Raw genomic sequence first — 22,705 nt, 5'->3', positions numbered from 1 at the left:
CCTCTTTCCAACGTTTCCTTAAATGGTCCAAACAAATGGTAATCACAGGGTGATAAGTCAGGGCTATAAGGGCAATGTTCAACAGTCATCTAGTGAATTTGAGTTATTTTTTCTTGCGTTACAGCGGCAGCGTGAGACCTCGCATTGTGATGCAAAAGCAACAGGCTGCGGATAGGAACATCGTGTCTTTTGGATCGACAGGCTGCCTTGACCTTGTTCAATAGTTGCAGTAATTGTTCTTTGAAGGGATTAATATTTTTAAACGAAACGAATGTTCATGTGGAAATGAAGAGGCAGTGTATAAAAATTAAAAAATTACTATTTACTAAGGTTTCGAGAGTTTCGAATCCTAAAAATAACAAACAGTTTCGAGGTTCCGGGCGTTTCATCCCTCGAAAATAGATTAACGCTAGGTTGGGGTGAGACTAGCGGGACGTTTTAGAAGGGAAGAATCGAGAAAAGTTGAATGGCGTAACCGCCGGCTGCCTACAGAAGCTGCGCACACTTGTTTCCGAACAAAAAACCAGGTCGAAGCATCTGGAGTTTCGAAGGGGCCTTGGGTCCCGTTGTAAAAACTGTTTATACGGCTGGTATGCGTGGGAGCGAGATTTCGCGTCCGTCTACATCGCGTCTTCGCGGAGATAACGATTATCTTAGCCAACCTTTCGTCGGCTAACAAAAAAAAAAAATAAATAAATATATAAAAGAAACTTACAAAAATTCAAAGTTTATTCGTATAAATAGAATGATTTACAGACACCAACTCTGTGCATGAACAGTGAGGGGGCAATAGTAAAAATGAAGCGTGCAGAAATGAATTTAGATTTCTCCTAATATTCTATAGTAACAGTTTTCGTTTTCAGATACTCGTTCAGAGCATCCTGGCCAAGATCTTTGCCGAAGCCCGACATCTTGAATCCGCCAAAAGGCGCCGCAACGTCCGTCTTGTTGTACGTGTTAATGAACACGGTCCCCGCCTCGATCTTCTCGGCGAATCTCAGGGCTCTGCTGATATCCTTCGTCAGAACACCGGAAGCCAGCCCGTACTCTGTATCGTTAGCCCTGGCGATCATCTCGTCCATGTTCTTGGAACTGAACTTGGAGATCACCATTATAGGACCGAAAGACTCCTCTTTCGCTATGTACATGTCGTCCTTGACGTCGGTGAAGACCGTCGGCTCGAAGTACCAACCAGGACGATCCAACCTTTTGCCACCGTGGACCAATCTCGCTCCCTCCTGGACACCGCGACTCACAAATTCCAAGAGCTTGTTCAGATGCGCCTTGTGATTCTGCGGACCGTGCGATGTGCTTCTGTCCAACGGGTTACCCACGTTTATCTTCTTCGTCTCCTCGACGATCCTCCTCACGAAGTCATCGTGTATAGATTCCTCGACGAACAGTCGACCTGTTCGAACGACACAAAGTCAGCTTTCACTTATTATGTCCGATAGAACCGGTTTTGGGCAAATTTTAGGTACTATAACTCTAGAGATCAGGGACACTTTAAAAATTCTAATTTGAAACTATTTTCCAAGTTCAATTATTTATCCTATAATGTTATATACTTATAAACGACGCTTCAACACAGAATGAAAGATGAAAACGTACCAGCAGCTATGCAGTTCTCTCCCTTGTTGAAGAACACGCTGCCCATTCCAACCCTGACTGCGTGCTGAATGTCAGCATCCTCGAAGATAACCAAGGGACTCTTGCCTCCCAGCTCCAGCGAGACCTTCTTCAAGTTGCTATCAGCGCAGGATCTCATTACCGACTGGCCGATCAACGTGGACCCGGTGAAGCCGAGCTTTCTGATCAGAGGATGCTCGCAGATCGCGTTTCCCGTAACCGACCCGTTGCCCGGTACAATGTTCACCACACCGCGTGGGAAACCAGCTTTGACGGTGAGTTCTGCGAACTTCAAGGCGGTCAAGGGCGACGCCTGGGCAGGCTTCATCACCACCGTGTTCCCCGCAGCCAGGCAAGCCGCCATTTTCCAAGAAAGCATCATCAGAGGATAGTTCCAGGGTGTGACCAGACCACAGACGCCAAGCGGTTCCTTACGCGTGAACGTCAGATTGCGATTGGGCCTAGCGTGCGATATCGGTATCGTCGAGCCTTGGATCTTGTCACACCAGCCAGCGAAATATCTCCAAGTCTCGATGGACATTCCCACGTGGGTCTTCAGGGCCAGGGTATATACCGCGCCAGAGTCCAAACTCTCGATCGTGGCCAACTCCTCCTTGTGCTCCTCCATCAGGTCCGCCAGCCTGTGTGCACATTAGCAATTTATTGTTTGAATAAAAATTAAACATTGCCTCTGGAACCGCAACATTTAACAATTAAAAGGTATGGTTTATGGAACCATTTTGCAACCACAATTTGTAAGTACAGAAATGTATTAAATTGATATTACTCCGTTACTCCGACCATTTTGTTAACAAATTTCTGTTTTTCCAGGTAAATGATTATCGAGCCGATACTTACTTGAAGAGAAGAGCACCGCGCTCCCTGGCACTGATCTTGCTCCACTCCCCATCGTCGAAGGCTTTCTTAGCAGCCTTCACAGCTCTGTCCACGTCCTCGACGGTGCCACTCTCCACGGAGCAGATCACGCTTTCGTCGTGAGGGTTGATCGTGTCCAGGGGTTTTCCATGCCCGTTGACGAACTCCCCGTCAATAAACAATTGCTTGGGGAATTTCAGGTTCGTGTTGTTCGCCTGCAGTTCCACGGCGTCGTATTTGACGTCCTTGGCGGCGGAGACGCCCCGTGCAGCGAGAACTACCGTCGTAGCGAACTGTATGAAAACGGGGGCCATGAAAACGTCTATGTTCTGCAACGTCACTCCCAAGTTGTCCTTAACTTCTTCGACCAGCCTCACGACGTCCATGCTTCCGGCTCCTGCAAGAAAAATTCGTTTTTAAAAATGATCGATCGACTCGAACACGCGGAGCTATCCGTTTACGCACCACACGCGAAGAAGTCGGTGTCGTCTTCGATGTCCACGTTGAGGATGCTGTTCCAGATGTGCATCAAAACGTCCTTGGCCTTCAGCTCCTCTTCCGTGAATTCTATCACGACGTTCTCGTCCTCCTTGCCAAACTTGCTGGCGGGGATCGTTCTGGTACCAATTTTTATCCTTTCCACGTTCACGTATTTCCCGTCGCTGGCGTTGATCAGCAATCCGCCGTCGTGGATGATGCCTGTTCGGCCCTCCACGTTCACCTCTGTATCGTGTGATGGTAGTTCATCGCTGTTCCACAGAGTGGAACCGAACAGACGAACCTCCTCGCCGTTGATCGTGGTCCAAGCTCCCGGTGTGCTGTCCAGACCACGGATGAAGTTGTGAATCTGTTTGGCAGGCTTGGACCAATCCAGTTTTTGTAGATCCTTCTTGTTTAACATCGGATCGTAGGTGGCTCCTTCCTCTGTTTGGGGGATTTTAGGCGCGGTTCCCTTTGCCACGAGGTCCACAGCTTCTCCCATGGCTTTGATCCCCTCGGGGTACAGGAAATTATTGTACACGGTGTCCAGGGTGTCGTTGGGCTCCACTTTGCAGGATCTTTGGAGCAAGACAGGCCCGGTGTCAAGGCCATCGTCCGCCCAGAACACTGAAAATCCAGCGGTATCGTCTCCTTCGATCAAGGTCCTAAATATTACCACAATAACGTCAAGATACTGTCATGATAGTGGGCTTAGTTGCGACTAATGCTGTTATCGGTCTTATCGCGGGGTGTCATTACTTTAAGAACACAATACGATCACCTTAATTATTTTCATTAGTAACGAACCAATTACAATTATTTTACTCTAAATATTTTTGTTCCAGAGAGCCTACAGATTCATCATTTTATATTTCTTATATTTTGTGTATTTAAAGAAAGGGTCAGGTAAGAATAATACAATTTTTAATCGACTAATGGATATAGTTCCATGGCAGTATCAGTTGCATATAAAATTTCTTAAACTCTCAACTTTATTACTCGCTTCATACTGTAAATGAATCTTCCAGGAAATTCAACCCAGGAACGTGAAAATAGAGGATCCAGCCTTCGAAATGGAGTTATAATAATTCAAAGATTAACAACGTTTCGGCCAAGTATCCTCATATTTAAATTGTTTAGATTCCCCAACTTTTCTACGATGTTTTACGTGATATTGTTTTGAATCGTTCAAAGTTTTTCAGACGTTGTCGCCATGTAATCGAGAGCCTCAAGACCCATCAGAATCAATCTGGACTCGTCGAGGTCATTTAAGACTCATTAAGACTCGTCAAGACTCATCAGGATTTTCAGAGCATATCAAGAGCTTTAAGACTTTTTGAAAGCTTCCGGCGCCGAGTAATATTTCGAAGCATCGAAATCTTGAATGACTCTAATCTCTCCGCGGCGGAAATCCGTACGCCAATCACCGCTCGCGAGTAAAACTGGTTCCTCGATCGCGTGACGCTTACCGTTTCAACTGATTGATTAACATTCCCCCGTATCTCTTCTACTACATTCGCTGATACCGCGCTATAGATAATCGCGATACGTCCGCCGAACTCTCTCTTTCGGGCAGCATTCTACCCGTCGCCTATCGTGTAAAGCCGCGTCCCCACTGGGTCGGCATTTGCCGTTCGGCACGGCCGATCGGCAAAAGCCGAGAATTGCGTCTACACTGCGTCCGCATCTGTCATCTAGCACGGCCGATCGGCACCCTAAGTACTTCTCGGCAAAGCCAAACACTGCATCGTCTTGGATAGCATGGCTTGAAAAGCCGAACGGCATGCCGACGAGTCGATCGGCACGATGTCGGTAACCATCAAAAGAGATCGTGCCAAGACACGAGAGCACGAAAGTTTCATGTCAATTTCGTTCCAAAACCATCATCGAGATACAAAGATACAGGAACTTTAAACGTTAATAACTTTTTAACAAAGCCTCCATCAACAAATTGGTATTCTTTCGCGATCGAACGGAAAATTTCACAGCGCGACGATTGCTACCTCCAGTTCTGAAAGGCCCAGGCAGCGCCATAAAGCCTCGTCTTGTAACCAAATATGGTCATAGGCGAAAGATTTTTTCCTCGTACCCATATTTTTGCATAGTCGATAGCCTTTCGTTCCATTCAACGACGGAATTTTCCGCAACCCCCCACTAACTGTTCATCCCCTGCACTAGTCGACGAAGTTAGTGTTCCGTTTGATTAGCTCAGGTTTTTACGCTTTTTTATGTTGCCAGATTTGGAACCGTTACTTCGTCGCGAAAGTCCTCGAATATTCCGCATCTGGCAAATTTTGTTGTAAAATAATTTAGTGCTTTGTCGAAACGAAAGCGCTAGGCCCGAGTTGACCAGCGAAGGGCTATATTGTTCCGCGGGTGGTACGGTCTTCAAGGCCAAACGTCGCACAATGTGACAAGTATATGGGAGTTCGGGACAAAATTAATAACTCCTAAACTATTCAATTTTCGACTTAAGGCCTCTATACTTTTTTTAAGAGGATACAAAGATGCATCGATTTATGACCAAAAAAATACAATTTTACAAAAAAAATTAAGGTGATCTTAACAAGTAATAAGTAACAATAACAGTAACAAGTTTCTTAACGGCAATGAAAAGATTAATTGTTTTTATTGCCCACCTATGACATCGTGGCAAAGGTGGAGCGATTTATAAATTATAAATACATACAGTTTGTATAGCAATTATTCTATGTGGTTTCGACAATAGTGGTACTCGTCGGAAAACAAAAATCAAGAATATCAATTTCTTGACTGAGGCTTCGTTAAAAAGTTATTAAAAAATTCTACGATACGGTCTTTTCTACGATACGTTTGCTTTAACGGTTGTACGAATTAGCTTTTCTACGATTTAATTCAACGGTTTTACGGATTGGTCGATGTTTCCGGAGCCCGTTTCTTCCTCCGATACGCGATTTTGGGGGTGTCAACCGAATTTGGTATTAACTTTTAGCTCGACCGATTGGTCATCGACTAAGGGAAGGAGGACCCATTTTCACACCCCGTTTGGGAGGAAAACTCTTTCCTCATACCTGAACGTGGTGGAGGAAGACTTCCAGGTCACCCCCAGAACGAGGGTGCCCGAGGTTTTCTCCCCAAGTCGAAGGCTACGTTAATTTATCGAAGAAAAAACGGGACTCCGGATTAGGACGCGACGAGTGGCCGCGCGTGTTTAACAGCTGTTTTATGGCTATATTGTTCCACGAGTTGGCTCGTGGTCACTGTACATTTTTTGTGTACTGAAATGGCTTTGCCGCGGTGCATAGCAGTGGCACGGCCGTGCCGCCTTGTGCCGCCTTTTGCCGAACGCTGTGCCGATCGGCAGTGCCGATCGGCAAATGCCGAGCCGTGCCGACCCAGTGGGGACGCAGCTTAACGCGTACTTAATTATCTTAACTATAATGTAACTGACCAGCTTATGGAGCTCGCTCCGCGGTGCCTGGGCAGCAAAGACGGATGATAACATATGCTCTTGTGCCGTGGATGATTGATCACCTCCATGGGAATGAACTGACTGCAGAACGGTAGAACGTTCACGTCCACCTCGATGCTTTTGTACAGCTCCAACACTTCCGGCAGTGTTACTCCTTTGCTCCTCCATGATTTGATTTTGAACACCGGCGTGTCGTCCGTCTTCGCTGTCACAGCTGCGTCAAAACACGAATCGATGCTTCGGTTAACTAAAGATCGGTGACCAAATAACGTTTCGGCGAATCCCACCAATTACCTAACGGATCCTCTCGGTTTCCTTTATCGGGGATCGTGAAAACACCGGTGATATCGTGGCCATTGTATCTGAGCAGTTTATAGACCTCGGCCGCGAACGGGCTCTGACCGATTATGGCCACCTTGAGTCGCGCCATCGCCGTCTGGATTTGAAGGAAATGTCACCTGACTTCACGGAAGATTCACGACGATGCTGCCTAACCAGTTTAGCCGACCCAGCGCCAAATACACCAAGCATGCAATGTCTGTTGTTAGTAAACAGTGTGCGTTCTGTACGTACCCGGTTGCAACTTTAGCGTGGTTGTTGGGCAGCTTTCACTGTGCTTTTAAGCGAGCTGCAAAGAGAAGACATTGTAAGGAGGAGAAGAGTCGCGAGAAGCTCGTGCAGGGTAGGCGTGTCTGCTATAGTGAAATTCAAACGTATTATTTCTACGATCTACGGTCTTTTATTAGCTGGCTAGGCACATTTTGCGTCGTCACCTCTACCGTATGCTATCTCCAACTGTCATCGACTCGCTACCGCATATATGCTATTATTATGCCCGCGTTGTTCCCGTTCCGCAGGATCGTAAACACCGTCGATCGATAATTACGCTTAGCTATTTACACTCGGTGTACGTATAGAGAAAAATCTTACGGAGTTCACGACGTACGTGCGCCAAGGGAGAAAGTTTTTCAGAAATAGCATTTGCAGTCTATCCGACGTTCACTTTCCCGATCGACTTTTGCGATGCATTCACTCGGATCGCGAGTTCGCTAGACGGTTTATTCGGACGCCACGGCGTGCTCGCGGCTGATCGACTGAATCGTGCTAAAACGCGATACGTTTATATAAGCCGGCTGTATCAGGCACGAGGGTCAAGAACTTTGCTGAAGTTACGCGTCGGATCTTGGAACGCCTCTTCCTTATCTATGGTCCCGTCGATTTTTTTATTGAATGGCACGCGCGTTCCACTGTGTGCTTACCCCGCGTAATTCGCGGAAATTTCGTCGAGCAGCAATAATATGACGGGACATTATTGCACGATATGCACACCGCGATAAGGATATCGATAATTTTGAATGTCAAATTAAATACTTCGTTTTAGGCTTTGAAGTAAATAGGCTGACGCCAGTGAGCAGTGATATCGCGTACAGCTAAACAAAATAACGGAAAATAAAAAACAACGCACGCTTTGAACAATAAAAATATAAATTTAAAGTGAAGTTGATGATATTTTTAGATGTTGTAAAACATTAGAGGCGGAGCCATAAACGTATTCGAACGCTTGTAGATTAAATGAGTAAACGATGTTTTGTAAAGAAATTAGACGTTGGTAGATTGTCAAACTTAAGTTCTGAAAGTAACGTTGTAACTATTATGAAATAACGAGATATACAAAATTTTAATTGAAGTCCATAACATTTGTAGAAGTTGTAAAACATTGGAAACGGGATCAGAAAAGTATTCAAAAACAAAATTGAAAGGATTTACTATGAATAATATGTAGAGAAATAGATAGTTTATATATGTTTATTGTTTTAATATCGTTTATAATTGTAAAATACAAAGGAAAATAGAAATTAATACTACATTGTGCTATTGAAGTATAAGAAAGTATAATAATGTCTTTTTTTTTGTACAACAAAATTTGCTTTTTATCAAACTATTTATATTTGAAGTACAGGTAGTCCTCCTACAACACGGTTTCGCTTTAACACGATAAGAAAATTGCGAAAACCTTTGTACAACACTATACTTCTACAGCACTGGATAGCATGATTTTTGCTTAACATATTTAAAAGCTAAATTACCTTAAAATAATGAACTATAGTGGCTTTACATGAAAATATATAAACAAATTATAATTTATTAAATTAAGGTCGCGTTAAATTAAAATAATATTTTTTTGTTTTGTGTTATACATACATTTATATTTTTCATAAAAATTAAGTCGCTTATGTAGAATTAAAAAAAAATATTTATAACTCCCCTTTTTGTACTGGCTTTGGGCCTCACATAACATTTTTTAGGAACTTATCTACCGTGTTATAGGAGGGTCACCTGTACACATTAACTTAATTAATAGTTTCATTATATCCGGAGTCAGTTTTATGCAACAATGTACAGCAGGAAGGAAATAAAGATAAATTCAAAACGGTGATAAAGAAAATATAATTGCTATATATGAATAAATTAACATTGTTGTGCATATCTCGTTCGATATGGATATATCTTCAAACTTTAGTCTCATTTAGTTTTATTTTATATAATTTCAGTTACTAAGTTGGAAGCTAGTAATGAATGTTGAAAAGTATGTTTTAGGTAGCAATATTCTGTAATGTTCTATACTGCATGTGATCTGTAGTGATTATATATATTATATGTATATTTCTATAGATGATAATTTAGATTTTTTTATAGGCAAGTAGTATATTATAGTTTTTATATTAAATTAGAAATTGCTAACACGTTACAAAACAATTATACCATTGGCAACCTTACTTCTTAACAATGCAATTGAAATGTAACATCTGAGAGCACTTAGGTTTTCTATAGTTGATAACAAAGGTTTCCTAAACATTGATAGTCTAGTTGGCCAGCTGGAGCATGTACATATTTAACATCCGCCGTAATAGAAATTGATAACACGTTCCAACAACAGATTGCAAGACAATTATGCTGTTGGCAACTTTGCCCCTTAACAATAAAAAGAAGTGTTCAAACGATAAGAGAACTATGATGGATAATTTCAAAGAAACACGCGCAACGGATGTATATGATTTTCGGAGTCACTGTTTTCTTTCAACTAATTATCGCGCAATATGTAAGATATAACCAGTACGAACGAGTTCGAATGAAAGATTCCCCCCTATCGATCGGTCGTAGGTCACTGATAAGCTGTTTACCCGACCAGTTCGAAACCGGTTAAAGTCGGTTTTAGGTCGTGAACACGAAGATCTTTGGCCGAGTTAAATAAAGAAAAAATGTTATGCAAGAGTGTATCGCTGAACATTAGCAACGCAGTTTTAGAGAGATAAATGTAGGGTAAACTATTTTAAAAATAATGTACAGTCTTTATTACATTACCGATTTACATACAAGGAGAATATGGAATACAAAGGACGATTTAATTACATACTACCACATATATACCTACATAGAATTATTCTGTTAAAATATACATACATCGTATACATACATTTGATTATTTTGATAAAGTAGAATTGCAAATATATGAACAGCGACTCGATCGTTCAATATCTAGGTACTTTGAATTCTGACGCGCCGTCCAACACGGTCGAGGGTTTCCTCTTGTTCATAATATTTTGTATCTTTTGCCATTCCCTGTCCAACTCTGCTTTCTCATTCTTCTCCTTGTTGTATTTCCTCGTTCTTCTTCCGTCAGCCATCTTTACTCCATACTGGAATGCTGCTTTCGGCAGAGCCTCCTTATTGTTCATATACTCGCTATATTCCTCAGGGGTGTCGAAGTCCCACCTACCGATAGGACCCTTTTTATTGCCGAGGTCCATTTTGGTATAATCTACCTCGTCGTCCGAATCGTCTATGGCATCTTGCATCTCGTCCAAACCCGGATAACATTCTGCGTAGCCTTCTGGCTCCGCGGCCAGTTTGTTAAGAAGCGCTCCTTTCTTAGGTGCATTGGTGTCTATGGTGGGTACGACGCTTGGTAACTGTGGAGCATTCGCTTTATCATCCGTGTCCAGGCTACTCTCGGGTTTGTCGAAGTAAGAGCCTTTCTTTTTCTCTCTAGACTGAATCAAGTCCTTCTTGCCAATCGTAGGAACGTAGTCCCCGATATCACCATAAATGCTCTCGTCCTGAGGCCTCGGCGCTATGTCCATGTCATTCATATCGTCGGGCCTCGATCGTCCATCTTTATTTTTCTTTCCTTTCTTCCCGTGACGATTACCCTGCCGTAGATACGACAATATCTGTGCCAATTTGTTTATGACAATATCGTTCGTCGTCAGAGTAGGCGTGTTGTCTATCGTGGGCACGTCAGCTTTGCTCCTAATCAAAGTAGTCGGTATGTCTACGTCCGCATTTTCGTCGTCCAATTCTATTACGTAAGCCATGCGGCCAGGTGTGAATAACTCGTTTCTCTCGATAGTCTTGGACTTCATGATCATAACAGTTTTGTACACGTTCCGTCCCATCTTGGTTTTGAATTGCATCTCGTCGTCTTTCTTTTCAGTTTCCTTTTTGTCTTTCACCTTGTCTTTTGGCTTCACTAACTTCTCCATTTCCTGCTCCTGCTCGTGCTCCTTTGCCTCGATTTCGCTGCGTACCTATAGGAATGAACTTATTTGTTTAGACTGTATTAGTGTTCTTAAAATGAAAAAAAAGACAATCAGGATTGCTAATTATTTATTATTTTTTTTCAGATCCATACCTTCTGAAGAAGAGCATAATCTAATCCTTTGACCAAGTGAGTATGTTCCATGTCACCACCCAAGAATTTTGACTGTTGAATCATTTGTCTCCTGCGTTCGGCTGCATCCATTCCTGATTTCAAATCTGGCGCAACGGCTCTGTAAGCACTGGCACTGTTCATTGGATCTTCTGCTTGGTAATCTTGATTTGTGCCGTCTCTACGTTCCCTAGCTCTGTCTCTGTACTTCTCCGCCAACTCTGCCATTTTATCTTCTTCCTGTTTCTTTAGTTTAGCGTAGAAGCTTTTCTTCTTCCTTCGCAGCTCTGCTCGACTACCCCCGCTAACATTAGATGTTTGTGCAGTCTTTGCACTAGCATCTCGAGCAGTGCCAGGTATGGATGCTGGTGTAGCCGATGGAACCGAGGCTCTCGGTGTCATTAAGAGTTTCCGAAAGTCATCGTTCGTTAAACGAACGGACATTCCCATGTCCTCCTCCGTTGTCTCTGGCATTTTTGTTTTTGTAGTTTGTTCCTTTTAAAGATTGAGGTTAGTTTGTTAAAATAAATGAAACTCCTGGTGGAATAAACACCAAGAGTTGTTACGAAACGCCAGATTAATGTATATAAACTACATGCGGTTAATATTGTAAAATGCACAATATTTGCATAAGAAAAATTGATATGTCACTTTCTTATTTCATATCGATATTGCTAAAGAAAAGAAATCCATCAATACTGTCAACAAAACATTATGGGGATTTTCCCCTAGGGTTTTTCGTGATGGCGCTATCACTGCGTCATTCACTATTTAAATTTTAAAATATTTGTCAACTCTTTCTGGTTCGAGACCAGCTTTTTTCTAATTTTTAAAGAATAAGAACTTTACCTTAATTACGCGTAAATACACTTAAAAAAAGTATCACATAAATACTAATAAAATTAAATAAAACAAATTTCGTTCTCGTGTGCGAATACTTGCGTAAAGTTTTATTAAGAGAACAATCAATTTTCACATAATAGTACAGTACAGTGAAATGAACAAGATTAGACAGGTATTATCAATTATTTTCAATTCTGACAACGTGATATTCAGCATCTATGCAGTTCACATACTTCATTGTCGGTTTTCCTAATTGAGGGTTGGCAATGAAATGTGCAAATCGAGTAATGCCATTACAAGCAGCCCCGTATTGTCCCTCCTTGTTTATTGCAATCACTGCACCGGTAAAGGTTGGATAATGTTCAGCAATTCTGCGAATCGCTGTTGTTGCGGCTGCAGTTGGAGTAGCGCCGCGACGCATCTCTTCCACAGCCAAGAAACTTAAAGAATAGTTACGGTTTAAAACTCTGTAGATCTGTTTTATTGACTAAATGAGTTTGTTCTTTACCTAGGTAAAAAGCGCATCATAATGTCACCTTCGCCGGTACCGGCGGCTGCGCCGACCTGTTGATCGGCGTATGCGCCTGCACCCGCGATCGGGGAATCACCGATGCGGCCAGGAATTTTATTTCTTGCGCCATTTGTTGACGTACCAGCTGCTATATGACCGTTAGAATCTATAGCAACGACACCAATCGTGTCGTGGTTTTCCTCGTTCACGAACGACTCGTGCTCCTCGATATCGTTTTCCATTGTACCTATCGAACGATACGGGCCACAAGTCGTTCTCGGATCTGGTGCAACGTTCTGGTACAAGCATAATAACAAATGTGGGTCTGATGGAAAACGGTCAATTCTGTTAAAAATGTTTTACCTTCCAAAAGTTGGGCTGACAGTTATTGCTTCTCCAATCCATCCACATTTTCTTGGATTCCTCTGTTTGTAGAGACTCCTCCTTAAATCCCATCTCCACAGCAAACTTTGCAGCCAACTCTCCACCTAGCAAGGAATGTTCTGTGTTTTGGAGAACCTTGCGAGCAACAGAAATAGCATTCCTGACATTTCTTAAGAGACCTACACCGCCTACATCCATCGTGACTCTGTTACCAACAAAGTTTATTTAATTTACGGACTTTTATTTTAAAATTAGTAGATCTGCGAATAAATGATTGCCGTACCCGTCCATGATTAAGGCATCCAATGTAGTTTCTCCAGCCTCATCCGGGCTACCTCCATATCCCACAGTTTTTCTGCATCTTTGCTGTTCGCAAAGGCTGCAACTTTCTTCTATTGCATCCAAAGCACTCCTCTTCTCATTGTATAGAACATCCCATGCTGAAAATAAATTCAAGTCCTTCATTTTAGTACAGTATTATTTTTTATAAGTTATATTTCTATAAAGTACCACCTTTTTGTGTTGCATCATGATAATCCCAGGTAATGACTACTAGAGGAATGCTGTTATTGGAAAGCATTCCTTTGCAAGTTACTAAATAGATACTTGCAAATAAATAGATCGCTAGTATAGACTTCATGTTTAGAGCTTTGTTTCAATACTACTGATCGATATTGAGGATTCATAAAGTAGGTGATCTTTGTTCGCATACAAGGTGGGGATATATCTTTAGTCTATGGGTAATACTGTTTTCATACTGCATTTCTTATTAACACAGATATCCGATAATCTATAGACGACAATGAACTGCCAGTCAGTCTCTGTAATTATGTCATTGGTTATGATAATAACTGCATCATTTTCTTCATAATTTCATTATTAAGACATTTTCATTAGGTAACAAATATAATATATAATTAATCAAAGATGCTGATACAAATAAATATTTCGATGAAATCAAATTTGATTTCAACGTTAATATTATCTTATCTAGCTCATGGAAAAGTTCAACGCGATAATGACTCCAGTAAATAGTGAGTCACAATCAAAATCGTACACCACATATGATAATATGTTTCATTCGGAAAAGAAAGTTTAGGAATGATTTGGAAAAAAAATAAGGCGGACATATTGTAAACATATCTGTATTTATTGTGCAATAATGACAAAAGAAATGAGTATTGCTTAACATAACAAAAATAAAATTACTATAATACAGGCAGAAAAGATCTCAGCTAAAATCGCACAGATTAAGAATATTGTTGTATATTTAAATTAAATTAAAAATTAGTACTTTGTAGGGTAACCGCGGCTGCATTCTCAATTACGTTTAGATCGAGTGATTTGGGGAAGTATATTGATAACTTTCGGGCAGTTATACACATCATTCTGCTTTGCATGTATGAAGTGTTTAAACGCTCCAATTTCAATATTCAATATAGCAACGAAATAAGAGTGGGGGAATTAGATTCATGTTGAGTTTGATAACCTTTCCTCTAAGACCGGTGCGGAAATCTAAGTCATGTTTGTCAATTATATCATTGAATGCTCATAGGGTATTCAACACGCGTACTATCAGACCGAGAGCACATAAACACCTACGCAATTCAATGCATTAAGTGTTACAATTTATCAACCAATGAGGTTACCGAATTATTTTGACCGCTGACGATTGCTTAGCTTCTTGAAATTCTGCCTCGTTTTGACACAACTTTGTCATTATTTCGTACAGCATTTAAACAAAGATCGTACATAACAATTTGGATGGCGGTTCTTAATTTCCGACTAACCATGAAAGAGTTCTTTGACACAAGCAATTTGCAATCGATGTAGAAGAGCTTCGCCCGTCTTTGTCGCTAAATAAATAAGACATTACATTTCTGTAAGCTCTAGGAAATATTTTGGAAGTCGCGTTAAATAAATTGTATCGATAGTTTTCTCGTTGTGAGAGAATCGTACGATCGGAACTCGTACTTCGTCGCGATCATAACCTGTACGCATTTGTTTCTTAAAAATGCCATTCAAAAAGGACTTGCAGCTTCTGTTGAAGCCTTATTATTTGATAAACATTATGCTCAGCGTATCGTACATCATCTCGAAACGTGTACCATTTGTTTGTCATTATGTGTTTGCGCAATCCGAGTGTGAACTTGATGGGGTAAGTCTTAAACAGAGTTCCGTTGCTTATGCAACGATACGATGATTATTTTCTGTATTTTAGAGGGAGACGGAGATCCTATTTTTTCTTATGATAGTTATAATGATAAGGTCACGGAAAACTGGAAGCGTCACTATGATAAACTACTTGTCATCCAGTTTCGTTTATACCAAAGTTGCTAATCTGATTCTATGGTTTTACGCGGACGTTCGTATGGGCATATTGTTTGCCATTGTGTTCATTTGTACGTGTTTATAGCTCGACAATCTTTTATACGATACACAAAGTTTGACTTGTAATTTTCTAATTACAGTGTGCGGTTTGGTGTTCCCTGAACCAACGTATCAAGGCCCAGAGAATGTAATTTACTTGCGCGGTGCGGATGATTTGCAGACGGAACTGCAACGCAACACAAGAGTCGTTTGGCTAGTTGCATTCTATACGGCATGGAACCCAGCTTGCGTTAATTTCGCACCGATATTTTTTGAGCTTTCCGCAGAGTTAGTTGCATTTGTTTCACGCGTCATATACAATCATATGTTCTCCAAAGATAATACTATGTACAAAATTTTCAGATACGCTTTAGAAAATTTAAAATTTGGGAAAATAGACATTGGAAGATATCCGGATGCTGGTGTGAAGTATCATATTAGCGATGCCAGCACTAGCAAGCAGCTTCCTAGCTTAATTCTATTTAAGGATGGTAAAGAGGTGGAAAGGCGTCCTTACGCAGACCATAAAGGCAAACTGGTTAAATTTCTTTTTTCACTGGTACGTACAAAGCAGTTTTTTTTATGTTTAGGTTGTTTTACGTACATTACAAGGCACCTGTTATTTTGCAGGACAATATAAAAGCGGCATTTGATCTTAACAATATTTATAAAGATTGTAAAAAGTCTCTTCTCAAAAAGAAAGAGAGAAAAACAGTGAAAGCAGAATAACATAATATATGTTTTCGAGCATTTGTTAAAATGTTACCAATTCCATAGCATTATCAACAACTTCGATCGAAGGATGACTTCTACTATGTAGAACAGACATTTAGCGTACGTACAGTCAGTGTCTCGCGCAAATTTTTATTTATAGCGAAATACTAATCTTTGTAAATATTTCATTGTACCTTTTATCATTACACGCGTCTCATGCACCACTGTGTTCTATTAGTAAGATCTGATCTTAGCATTAGGATGAAACAATGATTTATTGAAAGGTAGATATTGTTGCGAACAATATTGATGTTGAATGACATGCGAGTGCCACACGTTGAGTATCGTTTACACGCATAAAAGGTTTTGCATTATATATGTTTATTCAAAGCAAAATGTAGCTTCTAGTTACATTACCTATACTTCGTATTCAACGTTGCAGTTTTAATTAAATAAACGATCGTTGAAGTATACGCTTTTGTAAGGTTTTCATGTGCACGGCGCGTATAAAATTAAATTTTCGTATATTACAAATCCAAGATATACAATGTACAAATACATAGTTGTAAATGCAAAATTTCGACAGATGATTTATTATACAGGCGGCCAAATGATCGTGACTTGTCCATGAGCCGATTCTGGCAGCCATTTTTGATAGGCTGACAGAAGAACTGAAATTCGTAATAATGTTTTTAAAATTGTTCTAGCGAAATATCCACACATAAAAATCAAACTTACAACTTTCATCTGCCCTCCAAGTTTCTAATAACTTTTCTTTCGACATGATCGCACGAGACATTAAGAGCCGAGTCATTTCTTGTGTTCGTGGTATTAATCTGAAAACATATTATTTGAATCGAGTTCCTCTTCTTATTTAAGATAAATGTTTAAGAATCTTACTTGGCCCATGACTTGTTAATACTTTGTGGAGTGGATAAGAGCGAAGGCACGAATCGTTTTAATTTTGGACAAACTTTGCCTTCTAGAAAGAAACATGCAAACCACTTCACTCCTTCCACGGTGAGAGGATGTTCCATGTTGATTGTTGGTAGCTTCCATCCACCTCTTCCTACCGTTCCTGTTATGGAACACATAACTTTTCCCGTCTCTTCGTCATACCTATATAAACATGTACGATATAAGTAATTCTTGAAAATAACGAAAATTTATAACTGTATAGCAAACCTCGGTGGTGGATCGGTCAAAGGTTCTCCGAGCTGACACAACGACGGAGTAAATTTAGGTAGCCATTCTGGTTCTATGACTGTGACGCCACGCATGTACATTTTATTCGTCTCGTATACTTCTTGATAAACCACCCATTCGGGACACGACTTCCGGAGAACGCACGACGAATGCATGAATACTGGATCTTCCATATCCAAGGTTCTAAACAAGTACGTTTGATTTGATATACAGACGATATTATGATCGGTAGTGTACAAGTTTTTAACCCTACTTGTAAGCGTATTTCCATTTATTCTTGTCTTGATCTTCGCCAATTTCGTCTGGCATTACTTTCTTTGCAATCTGATCCGCCATTCCAGCGAGAACTATTTGTCTCAGCAGTTTGGCTTCGGTATCGTTTGGTGGTTCCATTCTAAATTATATAGAGGATGTTCGTTAACTAGTGGTACAAGCGAAAGGGGGGTGATTCTACATGAAAAAATAAGTCTAAAATATAGAATAACAATTCTTCAGGTTAGGCTTTATTTTCGAGAAAATCGACTTTGGATTTTCGTGGGGTATGCGTGCACTTAACCTTGTCTCGATGGGTATTATTGCAGTTTAAGTTTAAGTTTAAATTAATAAACAATTTCGTGACACTGGTAGTGTTTATCAACATCAACTTCAAAGTCAATTTTCTCGAAGGCAAAGCCTCACATGAACAATTTTTATTCTATATTTTAGACTTATTTTTTTATGTAGAATCACCCCCGTTTCGCTTGTTTGGACGTACAAGTATGGAATACGTACTGTGGATCTATAGTGAGATTTAAATCTTGTACGTTTAGATTAATTTCATTCGTCAGCTGTTGTCGCAGTTTCCTAATTTCTACGATAGCTTTATGCCGTAAACCATGATTTTCGCAGAACGAGAGAAGCTTCCCCTTAGTCCCTGCATATTCTGCGGCTCCCACAGCTCTCATCAAGACCATTGGATCACCTTTACGAACAGTGTACATGTACATACACACTTTTAGCTTCACCACTTTAAATATCTCTATCGCTGTTGATGATGACGAAGAAACGTTAGGGGAAGAAAATATTTTGTTGAAGAGGATACATCATATTAAGGACATTTCTTCGTCATTGTTAACAACAATGGTGATATTCAACGGAGCATTTAATCGATCTACCGAGAAGTAAACTGTTGCAAGTTCCGGCCCAGTGCCGTCTCATTTGTGACCATTTGCTTTTGAAAGCTCCATCCGACTCGTATGCTTCCACCAGCACTTCCTGAACGGAAAGTGCTGCAACCATGCAGATAGTGTATTGCAAGAGATTATGCTGATGAGAAAGAGCCAACATCTTTCCGAAACGAGGAGCAACCGGAAACGCAGCAATACTGTGACCAAGTGGCGTGATTTTGGCACTGTATGAACCTGCAAGGTGACGAATTGTACACCGTATTTTTTAAAACATATAACCTAACCTAACCACGAGGATGCTAGGAACATTACTATAAGAAATTATAAACGTAGAGATAAACATAACAAGTTGAACAGATGCTGACAAGGCGATAAAGCGTTAATAATTCAAAATTTGTTTAGTTTCCTTAGTAAGACTAATCCAGAGAATCTGAAATTTATATTAAACATCAACAACGACCGGTTGTACCTTCTTTGCCGGGCGGGGGCTGATGCAAAGCACCAAGAATTAACAGTCGTTTTTCCGCCATTTGCAATTGTACAATGTCCGGTGGCGTTGGGAATGGGAAATTCACAACTTTATCAATGTTCATTACTTTCATTTGCAGGACCAAATCGTCCACGGGTTTCCTCTGTATCTCCGACTGACTGAACTGTTCAAATTGGTCATTGAATACTGCCGACGAGTACAATCTAGAAGTAACATTCGTTAATTTATCCTCCACGTATGTGAGATTCTATGCATCGATAAATACCTGTAGGTGTGGCCAGGACCAGTTCTGCCAGCTCTGCCTGCACGCTGATTAGCGGATGCTTTGCTAGTGTAACAGACTTTGTACGTACTGACGCCTGTTACTTTATCGTACATTCTTGTTTTACATCGTCCGCTGTCTATCACGTACTTTATATTGGGTATTGTTAGAGAAGTTTCGGCTACATTTGTAGCTACGACGCATAACCGACAATCCTCTGGCGGTGATTCGAACACCTGAAAACGGGCGTATTTCAATTACTCGTTCCATCGCGCGTGTTCACTCATAATTTCTTCCTTACCCTCGCTTGTTTGTAACTTGGCAATAGGGAATACAGCGGTAAAACAAACAATGATTGTGCATTCGCGCAATCCTTTAAGTCAATCACATCATCGTCCTCATCTTCGTCTTCGTCTAATTGTAGTTCTTCGTCGTCATCCGCTTCAACCAAATCCTCGTGCGTGTCGTCGGCAGGAATCACAGAGTAGCTAAGCGTTTAAGGTATTTTATAAAGATTTTTTTATGTAATTTGTGCAGATACTTCTACATACTCGTCTAGATTAATGTTTGGCAATTGAATTTCTTTCTTCTTTCGCAGTTTGTTGCAACGTATTGCGTTCTCGGAACGAAAATCATCCTCGGAGTCATCGTTATCACTCTTATCGGTAGTTTCTTCTTTTTTTTTCTCCTCGACGTCCGCGTTTACTTGTGATTTCTGTGGCTTCTTACGAGTCTCTTTTTTGCTCTTCATGGGAAACGCTTTGCGTAATTTTCGTACCACAAAATTCACTTCCCTTTGCCCTGAATTTTCATTAATAACAAGCTTTTGAACATACAAAAAAAAAAAAGAAATTACGATTGGCTATACCTGTTAGAAATATTAAGATACCACCATCCGGGAGGCGAGTGTGAATCTTTACTGCTTTTCGCAAGGCATCAGCAACATAGTTGGTGTTTGTTTTCCGATTGAAATGTATCGTAACCGGAAACTGCCTCGATTTCACTGTTAGTACCGGCGGTTTCACTTTAAACAATTTTTTGTTCTCTACAAATTCTTCCACCCTCAAGGTAGCCGACATAATTACAAGTTTCAGAGGATTGTTCTTCTTGTTACGCAGTGGTACTATCCGCGATAACAAACCGATTAAAATATCCGTGTATACGCTTCGTTCGTGGGCCTCGTCCAGAATTATTATCGAGTATTTAGTGAGCAAAAAGTCCTGAAAATTGTTAAAGATTAGGTTCAAATCTTAGGTTTTCATTCGATTCGCATAAGCAACTACGTACACTCTGTATCTCTTTCAACAGAACACCGTCGGTCATGAATTTGATTTTTGTCTCGGACGTTACGTTCCCCTCAAAACGAATCAAATAGGAAACCTCTTTTTCCGTGAGATTCATCTCCTCGGCTACGCGTTTGCTCATCGACATAGCAGCCACTCTCCTAGGTTCCGTTACGCCAATTAATTTCTCTCGAGCATAGCCAGCTTCGTACAGAAATTGTGGCACCTGGGTAGTCTTACCACTTCCCGTTTCACCAGTGATTATCACGACAGGATTCTCATTGATCGCCTCTACGATAACTTGTTCCTCCGCTACAACAGGTAACTTTAACCTAGCTGCTTGTATCTCTGGCTTCCTCTGCAGAGCTACAAAGACAGCAGGTTTTTTATTTGCCGCCTCTTGCAACTTTGAAGAGTCCTTGTTCAGAGTAGCAACAGGCGGCTTTTCTTTCTCTTGAACATTATTCTCTGTTACGATATTATTATTCGAAGACTCTTCTTCTTTCTCGCAAGAATGTTCCTTCGTGTTTTCTTCAACGTTTTCAGTCTGACGATGACTTTCATTCTCTGAAGCATTCTCTTCCTGCTCAGATTCATCATCCTTGACGTTCAATTCAGACTCGCTGTGACTTGATTCCTAAAATATCTTTATATCATACCTTGAACGTATGTACTGTAGGAAGCTGGTAACTTGTCGAAGTTTTTCATTTGCTCTATCTGTCCCCATCATTGATCAACCGTCTCTACATCTTATAGAGAACGAACATCTTCTAGACCACAACTTACCAGCTCTCTATAGTACTACAAAGCACACATGTATTCAGAGTGTCCGTTTATAAATGCCCAAGTAAAGAAAAATTACATCGTTTCACTTAAAAAGGCAGGTTTGTCTTTTATATCGCTTCTATGCTTCTACTTATGACAAAATTATTGACTGTCTTGCATCTTTTTTTCTATCATAAAAGGGCAAGTTATTTGAATGCCTTATTTTAAACACCCTGCTCTAAATTTTACTATTACCATCAACTCACTTCAAATCCAACAATGTTTGGATCAGAGCAAACATCATTCTTTCTGCTATCTGCTAAAATGGCTAGTCTCTTTTTCCTTCCTTTAATAGCATTTATAACTACTTCTGTGCCATCATTTTCATTGTCATTGACAATTTTGTCATTGTATTCCTTCGTAGGTAATTCTGCTTCTCTAAAATGACGTTTCAACCCTTTGGTTTGCACAGCTGTTAAAGATACGTACTGTTTCAACTCATGTTGAGGTGCTTGTACTTTTGCCAATTCTTCCAAAAGTGTAGCCCTCTGTATACAAGTAAAATTTGTATGAAATTGTCCGCAAAAAAGGAAAATTCAGCATATTCTGTAACTTACATGCAACTTCTTTTGTTTCTTTTCCACAACTTTTTCCAACTCCTTTCTACGTTTTTTCGATAACAATCGAGTTACAGTTACTTTCTGAACTTTGCTCTTTGTTTTCCTCTTTTTGCTAGGAAGAACCAAGGGGTTACAGTTGTCATAATCATCTGCATGATGTTTGATGTCCAAAGCGATCTGTGCATTTGAATTTATTTATTAATTGGACGATCAATTTTGAATAAAACTATTAAATATGTTCGCGATAACGTTTTACGTATTTTTATAGAAATACCTTTTTAGTTCCAGAGTTGTCAATTTCAACTTCCACAACATTTCTCGATTTCAAATTGTATCTTTTCTTCCCCATTTTATTTTGTTTCGAAAATGAGGTTTGAAACCAACGTGTCCACTCTGATTTTCTTTTTTATATAATTTGAATGTTTAAAATAATTAATAACTTTCATATTTTGACACATGCGTTGTTTTATTTACATAGGTTATATTTATTTCATCAAACACGTGCTCGTAAGATATATTTATGTATCATATTATCACAGACAAGGTATATCATATACCTCGTCTGTGCTAATGGCTGCGAATTTAGAATTGTTTCTTGATATAATAAACGAATTTAGATTTATAGTTAGGCAGGTGTTTGGTTAACGATTATGTTAGGCAGGTTATTTTTATTTGAAGACAAATTCTTTTGAAAAATCTTTTAACTCTCTCTGTTGGTTATGCATCTTTCATTGGTTGCACTTTCGATTGTTTCTTCTTCGACCAACGATCGTGGGTCGGAGAAGATCTTTATTAATGGAGGGTGGTTGGGAATCGGTTAGGGCGGGTCTCCATTCGCAGCAACCTCCACGTGGTGAGACCTGGGTAATATTAATTACCGTTTAATTAATAATCGTATCACTCTTAGCTGGGTAATGCAATTATTAATTAAAATCTAAATAATA

At 40.2% G+C, this 22,705-nt stretch overlaps 5 protein-coding genes across 6 annotated transcripts; 1 reads left to right on the top strand and 4 right to left on the bottom strand.

Annotated features, from left to right (window-relative positions):
- Positions 1 to 769: 769 nt before the first annotated feature.
- On the bottom strand, positions 770 to 7,504 carry LOC122404444 (mitochondrial 10-formyltetrahydrofolate dehydrogenase). Of its 2 annotated transcripts, XM_043408409.1 has the most exons (8): positions 7,367 to 7,504; positions 7,010 to 7,064; positions 6,731 to 6,872; positions 6,416 to 6,650; positions 2,971 to 3,650; positions 2,488 to 2,902; positions 1,612 to 2,270; positions 770 to 1,408 (listed from the first exon to the last, which is right to left on the bottom strand). In XM_043408409.1, the coding sequence occupies exons 3-8, from the start codon at positions 6,864 to 6,866 to the stop codon at positions 831 to 833; spliced, it is 2,703 nt and encodes a 900-aa protein (XP_043264344.1). In that variant the 5' UTR covers positions 6,867 to 6,872; positions 7,010 to 7,064; positions 7,367 to 7,504; the 3' UTR covers positions 770 to 830. The 2 variants fall into 2 exon arrangements, with proteins under 2 accessions (XP_043264344.1, XP_043264345.1); XM_043408410.1 differs by lacking the exon at positions 7,367 to 7,504 and adding an exon at positions 7,210 to 7,262 and having other exon boundaries at positions 6,731 to 7,064.
- A 2,366-nt stretch (positions 7,505 to 9,870) lies between these two features.
- On the bottom strand, positions 9,871 to 11,843 carry LOC122400090 (protein Red). Its single transcript, XM_043401324.1, has 2 exons — positions 11,130 to 11,843; positions 9,871 to 11,025 (listed from the first exon to the last, which is right to left on the bottom strand). Exons 1-2 carry the CDS (start codon positions 11,619 to 11,621, stop codon positions 9,967 to 9,969), a joined length of 1,551 nt encoding a protein of 516 aa, XP_043257259.1. The 5' UTR covers positions 11,622 to 11,843; the 3' UTR covers positions 9,871 to 9,966.
- Positions 11,844 to 12,076: 233 nt separating this feature from the next.
- LOC122400962 (N(4)-(Beta-N-acetylglucosaminyl)-L-asparaginase) lies at positions 12,077 to 14,103 on the bottom strand. Its single transcript, XM_043402776.1, has 5 exons — positions 13,399 to 14,103; positions 13,169 to 13,325; positions 12,865 to 13,090; positions 12,499 to 12,797; positions 12,077 to 12,430 (listed from the first exon to the last, which is right to left on the bottom strand). Exons 1-5 carry the CDS (start codon positions 13,523 to 13,525, stop codon positions 12,169 to 12,171), a joined length of 1,071 nt encoding a protein of 356 aa, XP_043258711.1. The 5' UTR covers positions 13,526 to 14,103; the 3' UTR covers positions 12,077 to 12,168.
- A 197-nt stretch (positions 14,104 to 14,300) lies between these two features.
- Positions 14,301 to 16,463, top strand: LOC122400958 (thioredoxin-related transmembrane protein 2 homolog). Its single transcript, XM_043402762.1, has 5 exons — positions 14,301 to 15,043; positions 15,107 to 15,287; positions 15,357 to 15,543; positions 15,619 to 15,814; positions 15,886 to 16,463. The coding sequence occupies exons 1-5, from the start codon at positions 14,900 to 14,902 to the stop codon at positions 15,982 to 15,984; spliced, it is 807 nt and encodes a 268-aa protein (XP_043258697.1). The 5' UTR covers positions 14,301 to 14,899; the 3' UTR covers positions 15,985 to 16,463.
- Positions 16,464 to 16,546: 83 nt separating this feature from the next.
- Positions 16,547 to 22,208, bottom strand: LOC122403714 (probable ATP-dependent RNA helicase kurz). The gene is made up of 16 exons (XM_043407420.1): positions 22,036 to 22,208; positions 21,759 to 21,938; positions 21,408 to 21,689; positions 20,381 to 21,013; positions 19,962 to 20,313; positions 19,645 to 19,894; positions 19,395 to 19,581; positions 19,097 to 19,329; positions 18,811 to 19,034; positions 18,330 to 18,575; positions 17,947 to 18,136; positions 17,429 to 17,569; positions 17,155 to 17,358; positions 16,870 to 17,088; positions 16,708 to 16,805; positions 16,547 to 16,640 (listed from the first exon to the last, which is right to left on the bottom strand). The coding sequence occupies exons 1-16, from the start codon at positions 22,108 to 22,110 to the stop codon at positions 16,564 to 16,566; spliced, it is 3,591 nt and encodes a 1,196-aa protein (XP_043263355.1). The 5' UTR covers positions 22,111 to 22,208; the 3' UTR covers positions 16,547 to 16,563.
- Positions 22,209 to 22,705: the final 497 nt, after the last annotated feature.

The sequence above is a fragment of the Colletes gigas genome, unplaced genomic scaffold, assembly GCF_013123115.1.
Source record: "Colletes gigas isolate AHSC1104 unplaced genomic scaffold, ASM1312311v1 Colletes_gigas_Sc00002, whole genome shotgun sequence".
Taxonomy (NCBI): Eukaryota; Metazoa; Arthropoda; class Insecta; order Hymenoptera; family Colletidae; genus Colletes; species Colletes gigas.
The sequence above is the reverse complement of the archived record's forward strand: the minus strand, read 5'-3'. Positions and strand labels throughout refer to the sequence as shown.

Bases quoted from the DNA above. Each gene is read 5' to 3' on its own strand.
- LOC122404444 (XM_043408409.1), bottom strand. From the start codon at position 6,866: ATGGCGCGACTCAAGGTGGCCATAATCGGTCAGAGCCCGTTCGCGGCC. The intron at 2,903-2,970 runs GTGCGTAAACGG...TTTTTCTTGCAG, and splicing joins CACCGACTTCTTCGCGTGTG to GAGCCGGAAGCATGGACGTC. The intron at 2,271-2,487 runs GTAAGTATCGGC...ATGTGCACACAG, and splicing joins CGCGGTGCTCTTCTCTTCAA to GCTGGCGGACCTGATGGAGG.
- LOC122400090 (XM_043401324.1), bottom strand. From the start codon at position 11,621: ATGCCAGAGACAACGGAGGAGGACATGGGAATGTCCGTTCGTTTAACG. The intron at 11,026-11,129 runs GTATGGATCTGA...TCATTCCTATAG, and splicing joins ATTATGCTCTTCTTCAGAAG to GTACGCAGCGAAATCGAGGC.
- LOC122400962 (XM_043402776.1), bottom strand. From the start codon at position 13,525: ATGAAGTCTATACTAGCGATCTATTTATTTGCAAGTATCTATTTAGTA. The intron at 12,798-12,864 runs GTAAAACATTTT...TGCTTGTACCAG, and splicing joins GTCAGCCCAACTTTTGGAAG to AACGTTGCACCAGATCCGAG. The intron at 12,431-12,498 runs GTAAAGAACAAA...CTATTCTTTAAG, and splicing joins ATGATGCGCTTTTTACCTAG to TTTCTTGGCTGTGGAAGAGA.
- LOC122400958 (XM_043402762.1), top strand. From the start codon at position 14,900: ATGCCATTCAAAAAGGACTTGCAGCTTCTGTTGAAGCCTTATTATTTG. The intron at 15,044-15,106 runs GTAAGTCTTAAA...TCTGTATTTTAG, and splicing joins CCGAGTGTGAACTTGATGGG to AGGGAGACGGAGATCCTATT. The intron at 15,815-15,885 runs GTACGTACAAAG...GTTATTTTGCAG, and splicing joins TTAAATTTCTTTTTTCACTG to GACAATATAAAAGCGGCATT.
- LOC122403714 (XM_043407420.1), bottom strand. From the start codon at position 22,110: ATGGGGAAGAAAAGATACAATTTGAAATCGAGAAATGTTGTGGAAGTT. The intron at 21,690-21,758 runs GTAAGTTACAGA...ACTTGTATACAG, and splicing joins AGAAACAAAAGAAGTTGCAT to AGGGCTACACTTTTGGAAGA. The intron at 16,641-16,707 runs GTAAGTTTGATT...TACGAATTTCAG, and splicing joins TTGGAGGGCAGATGAAAGTT to TTCTTCTGTCAGCCTATCAA.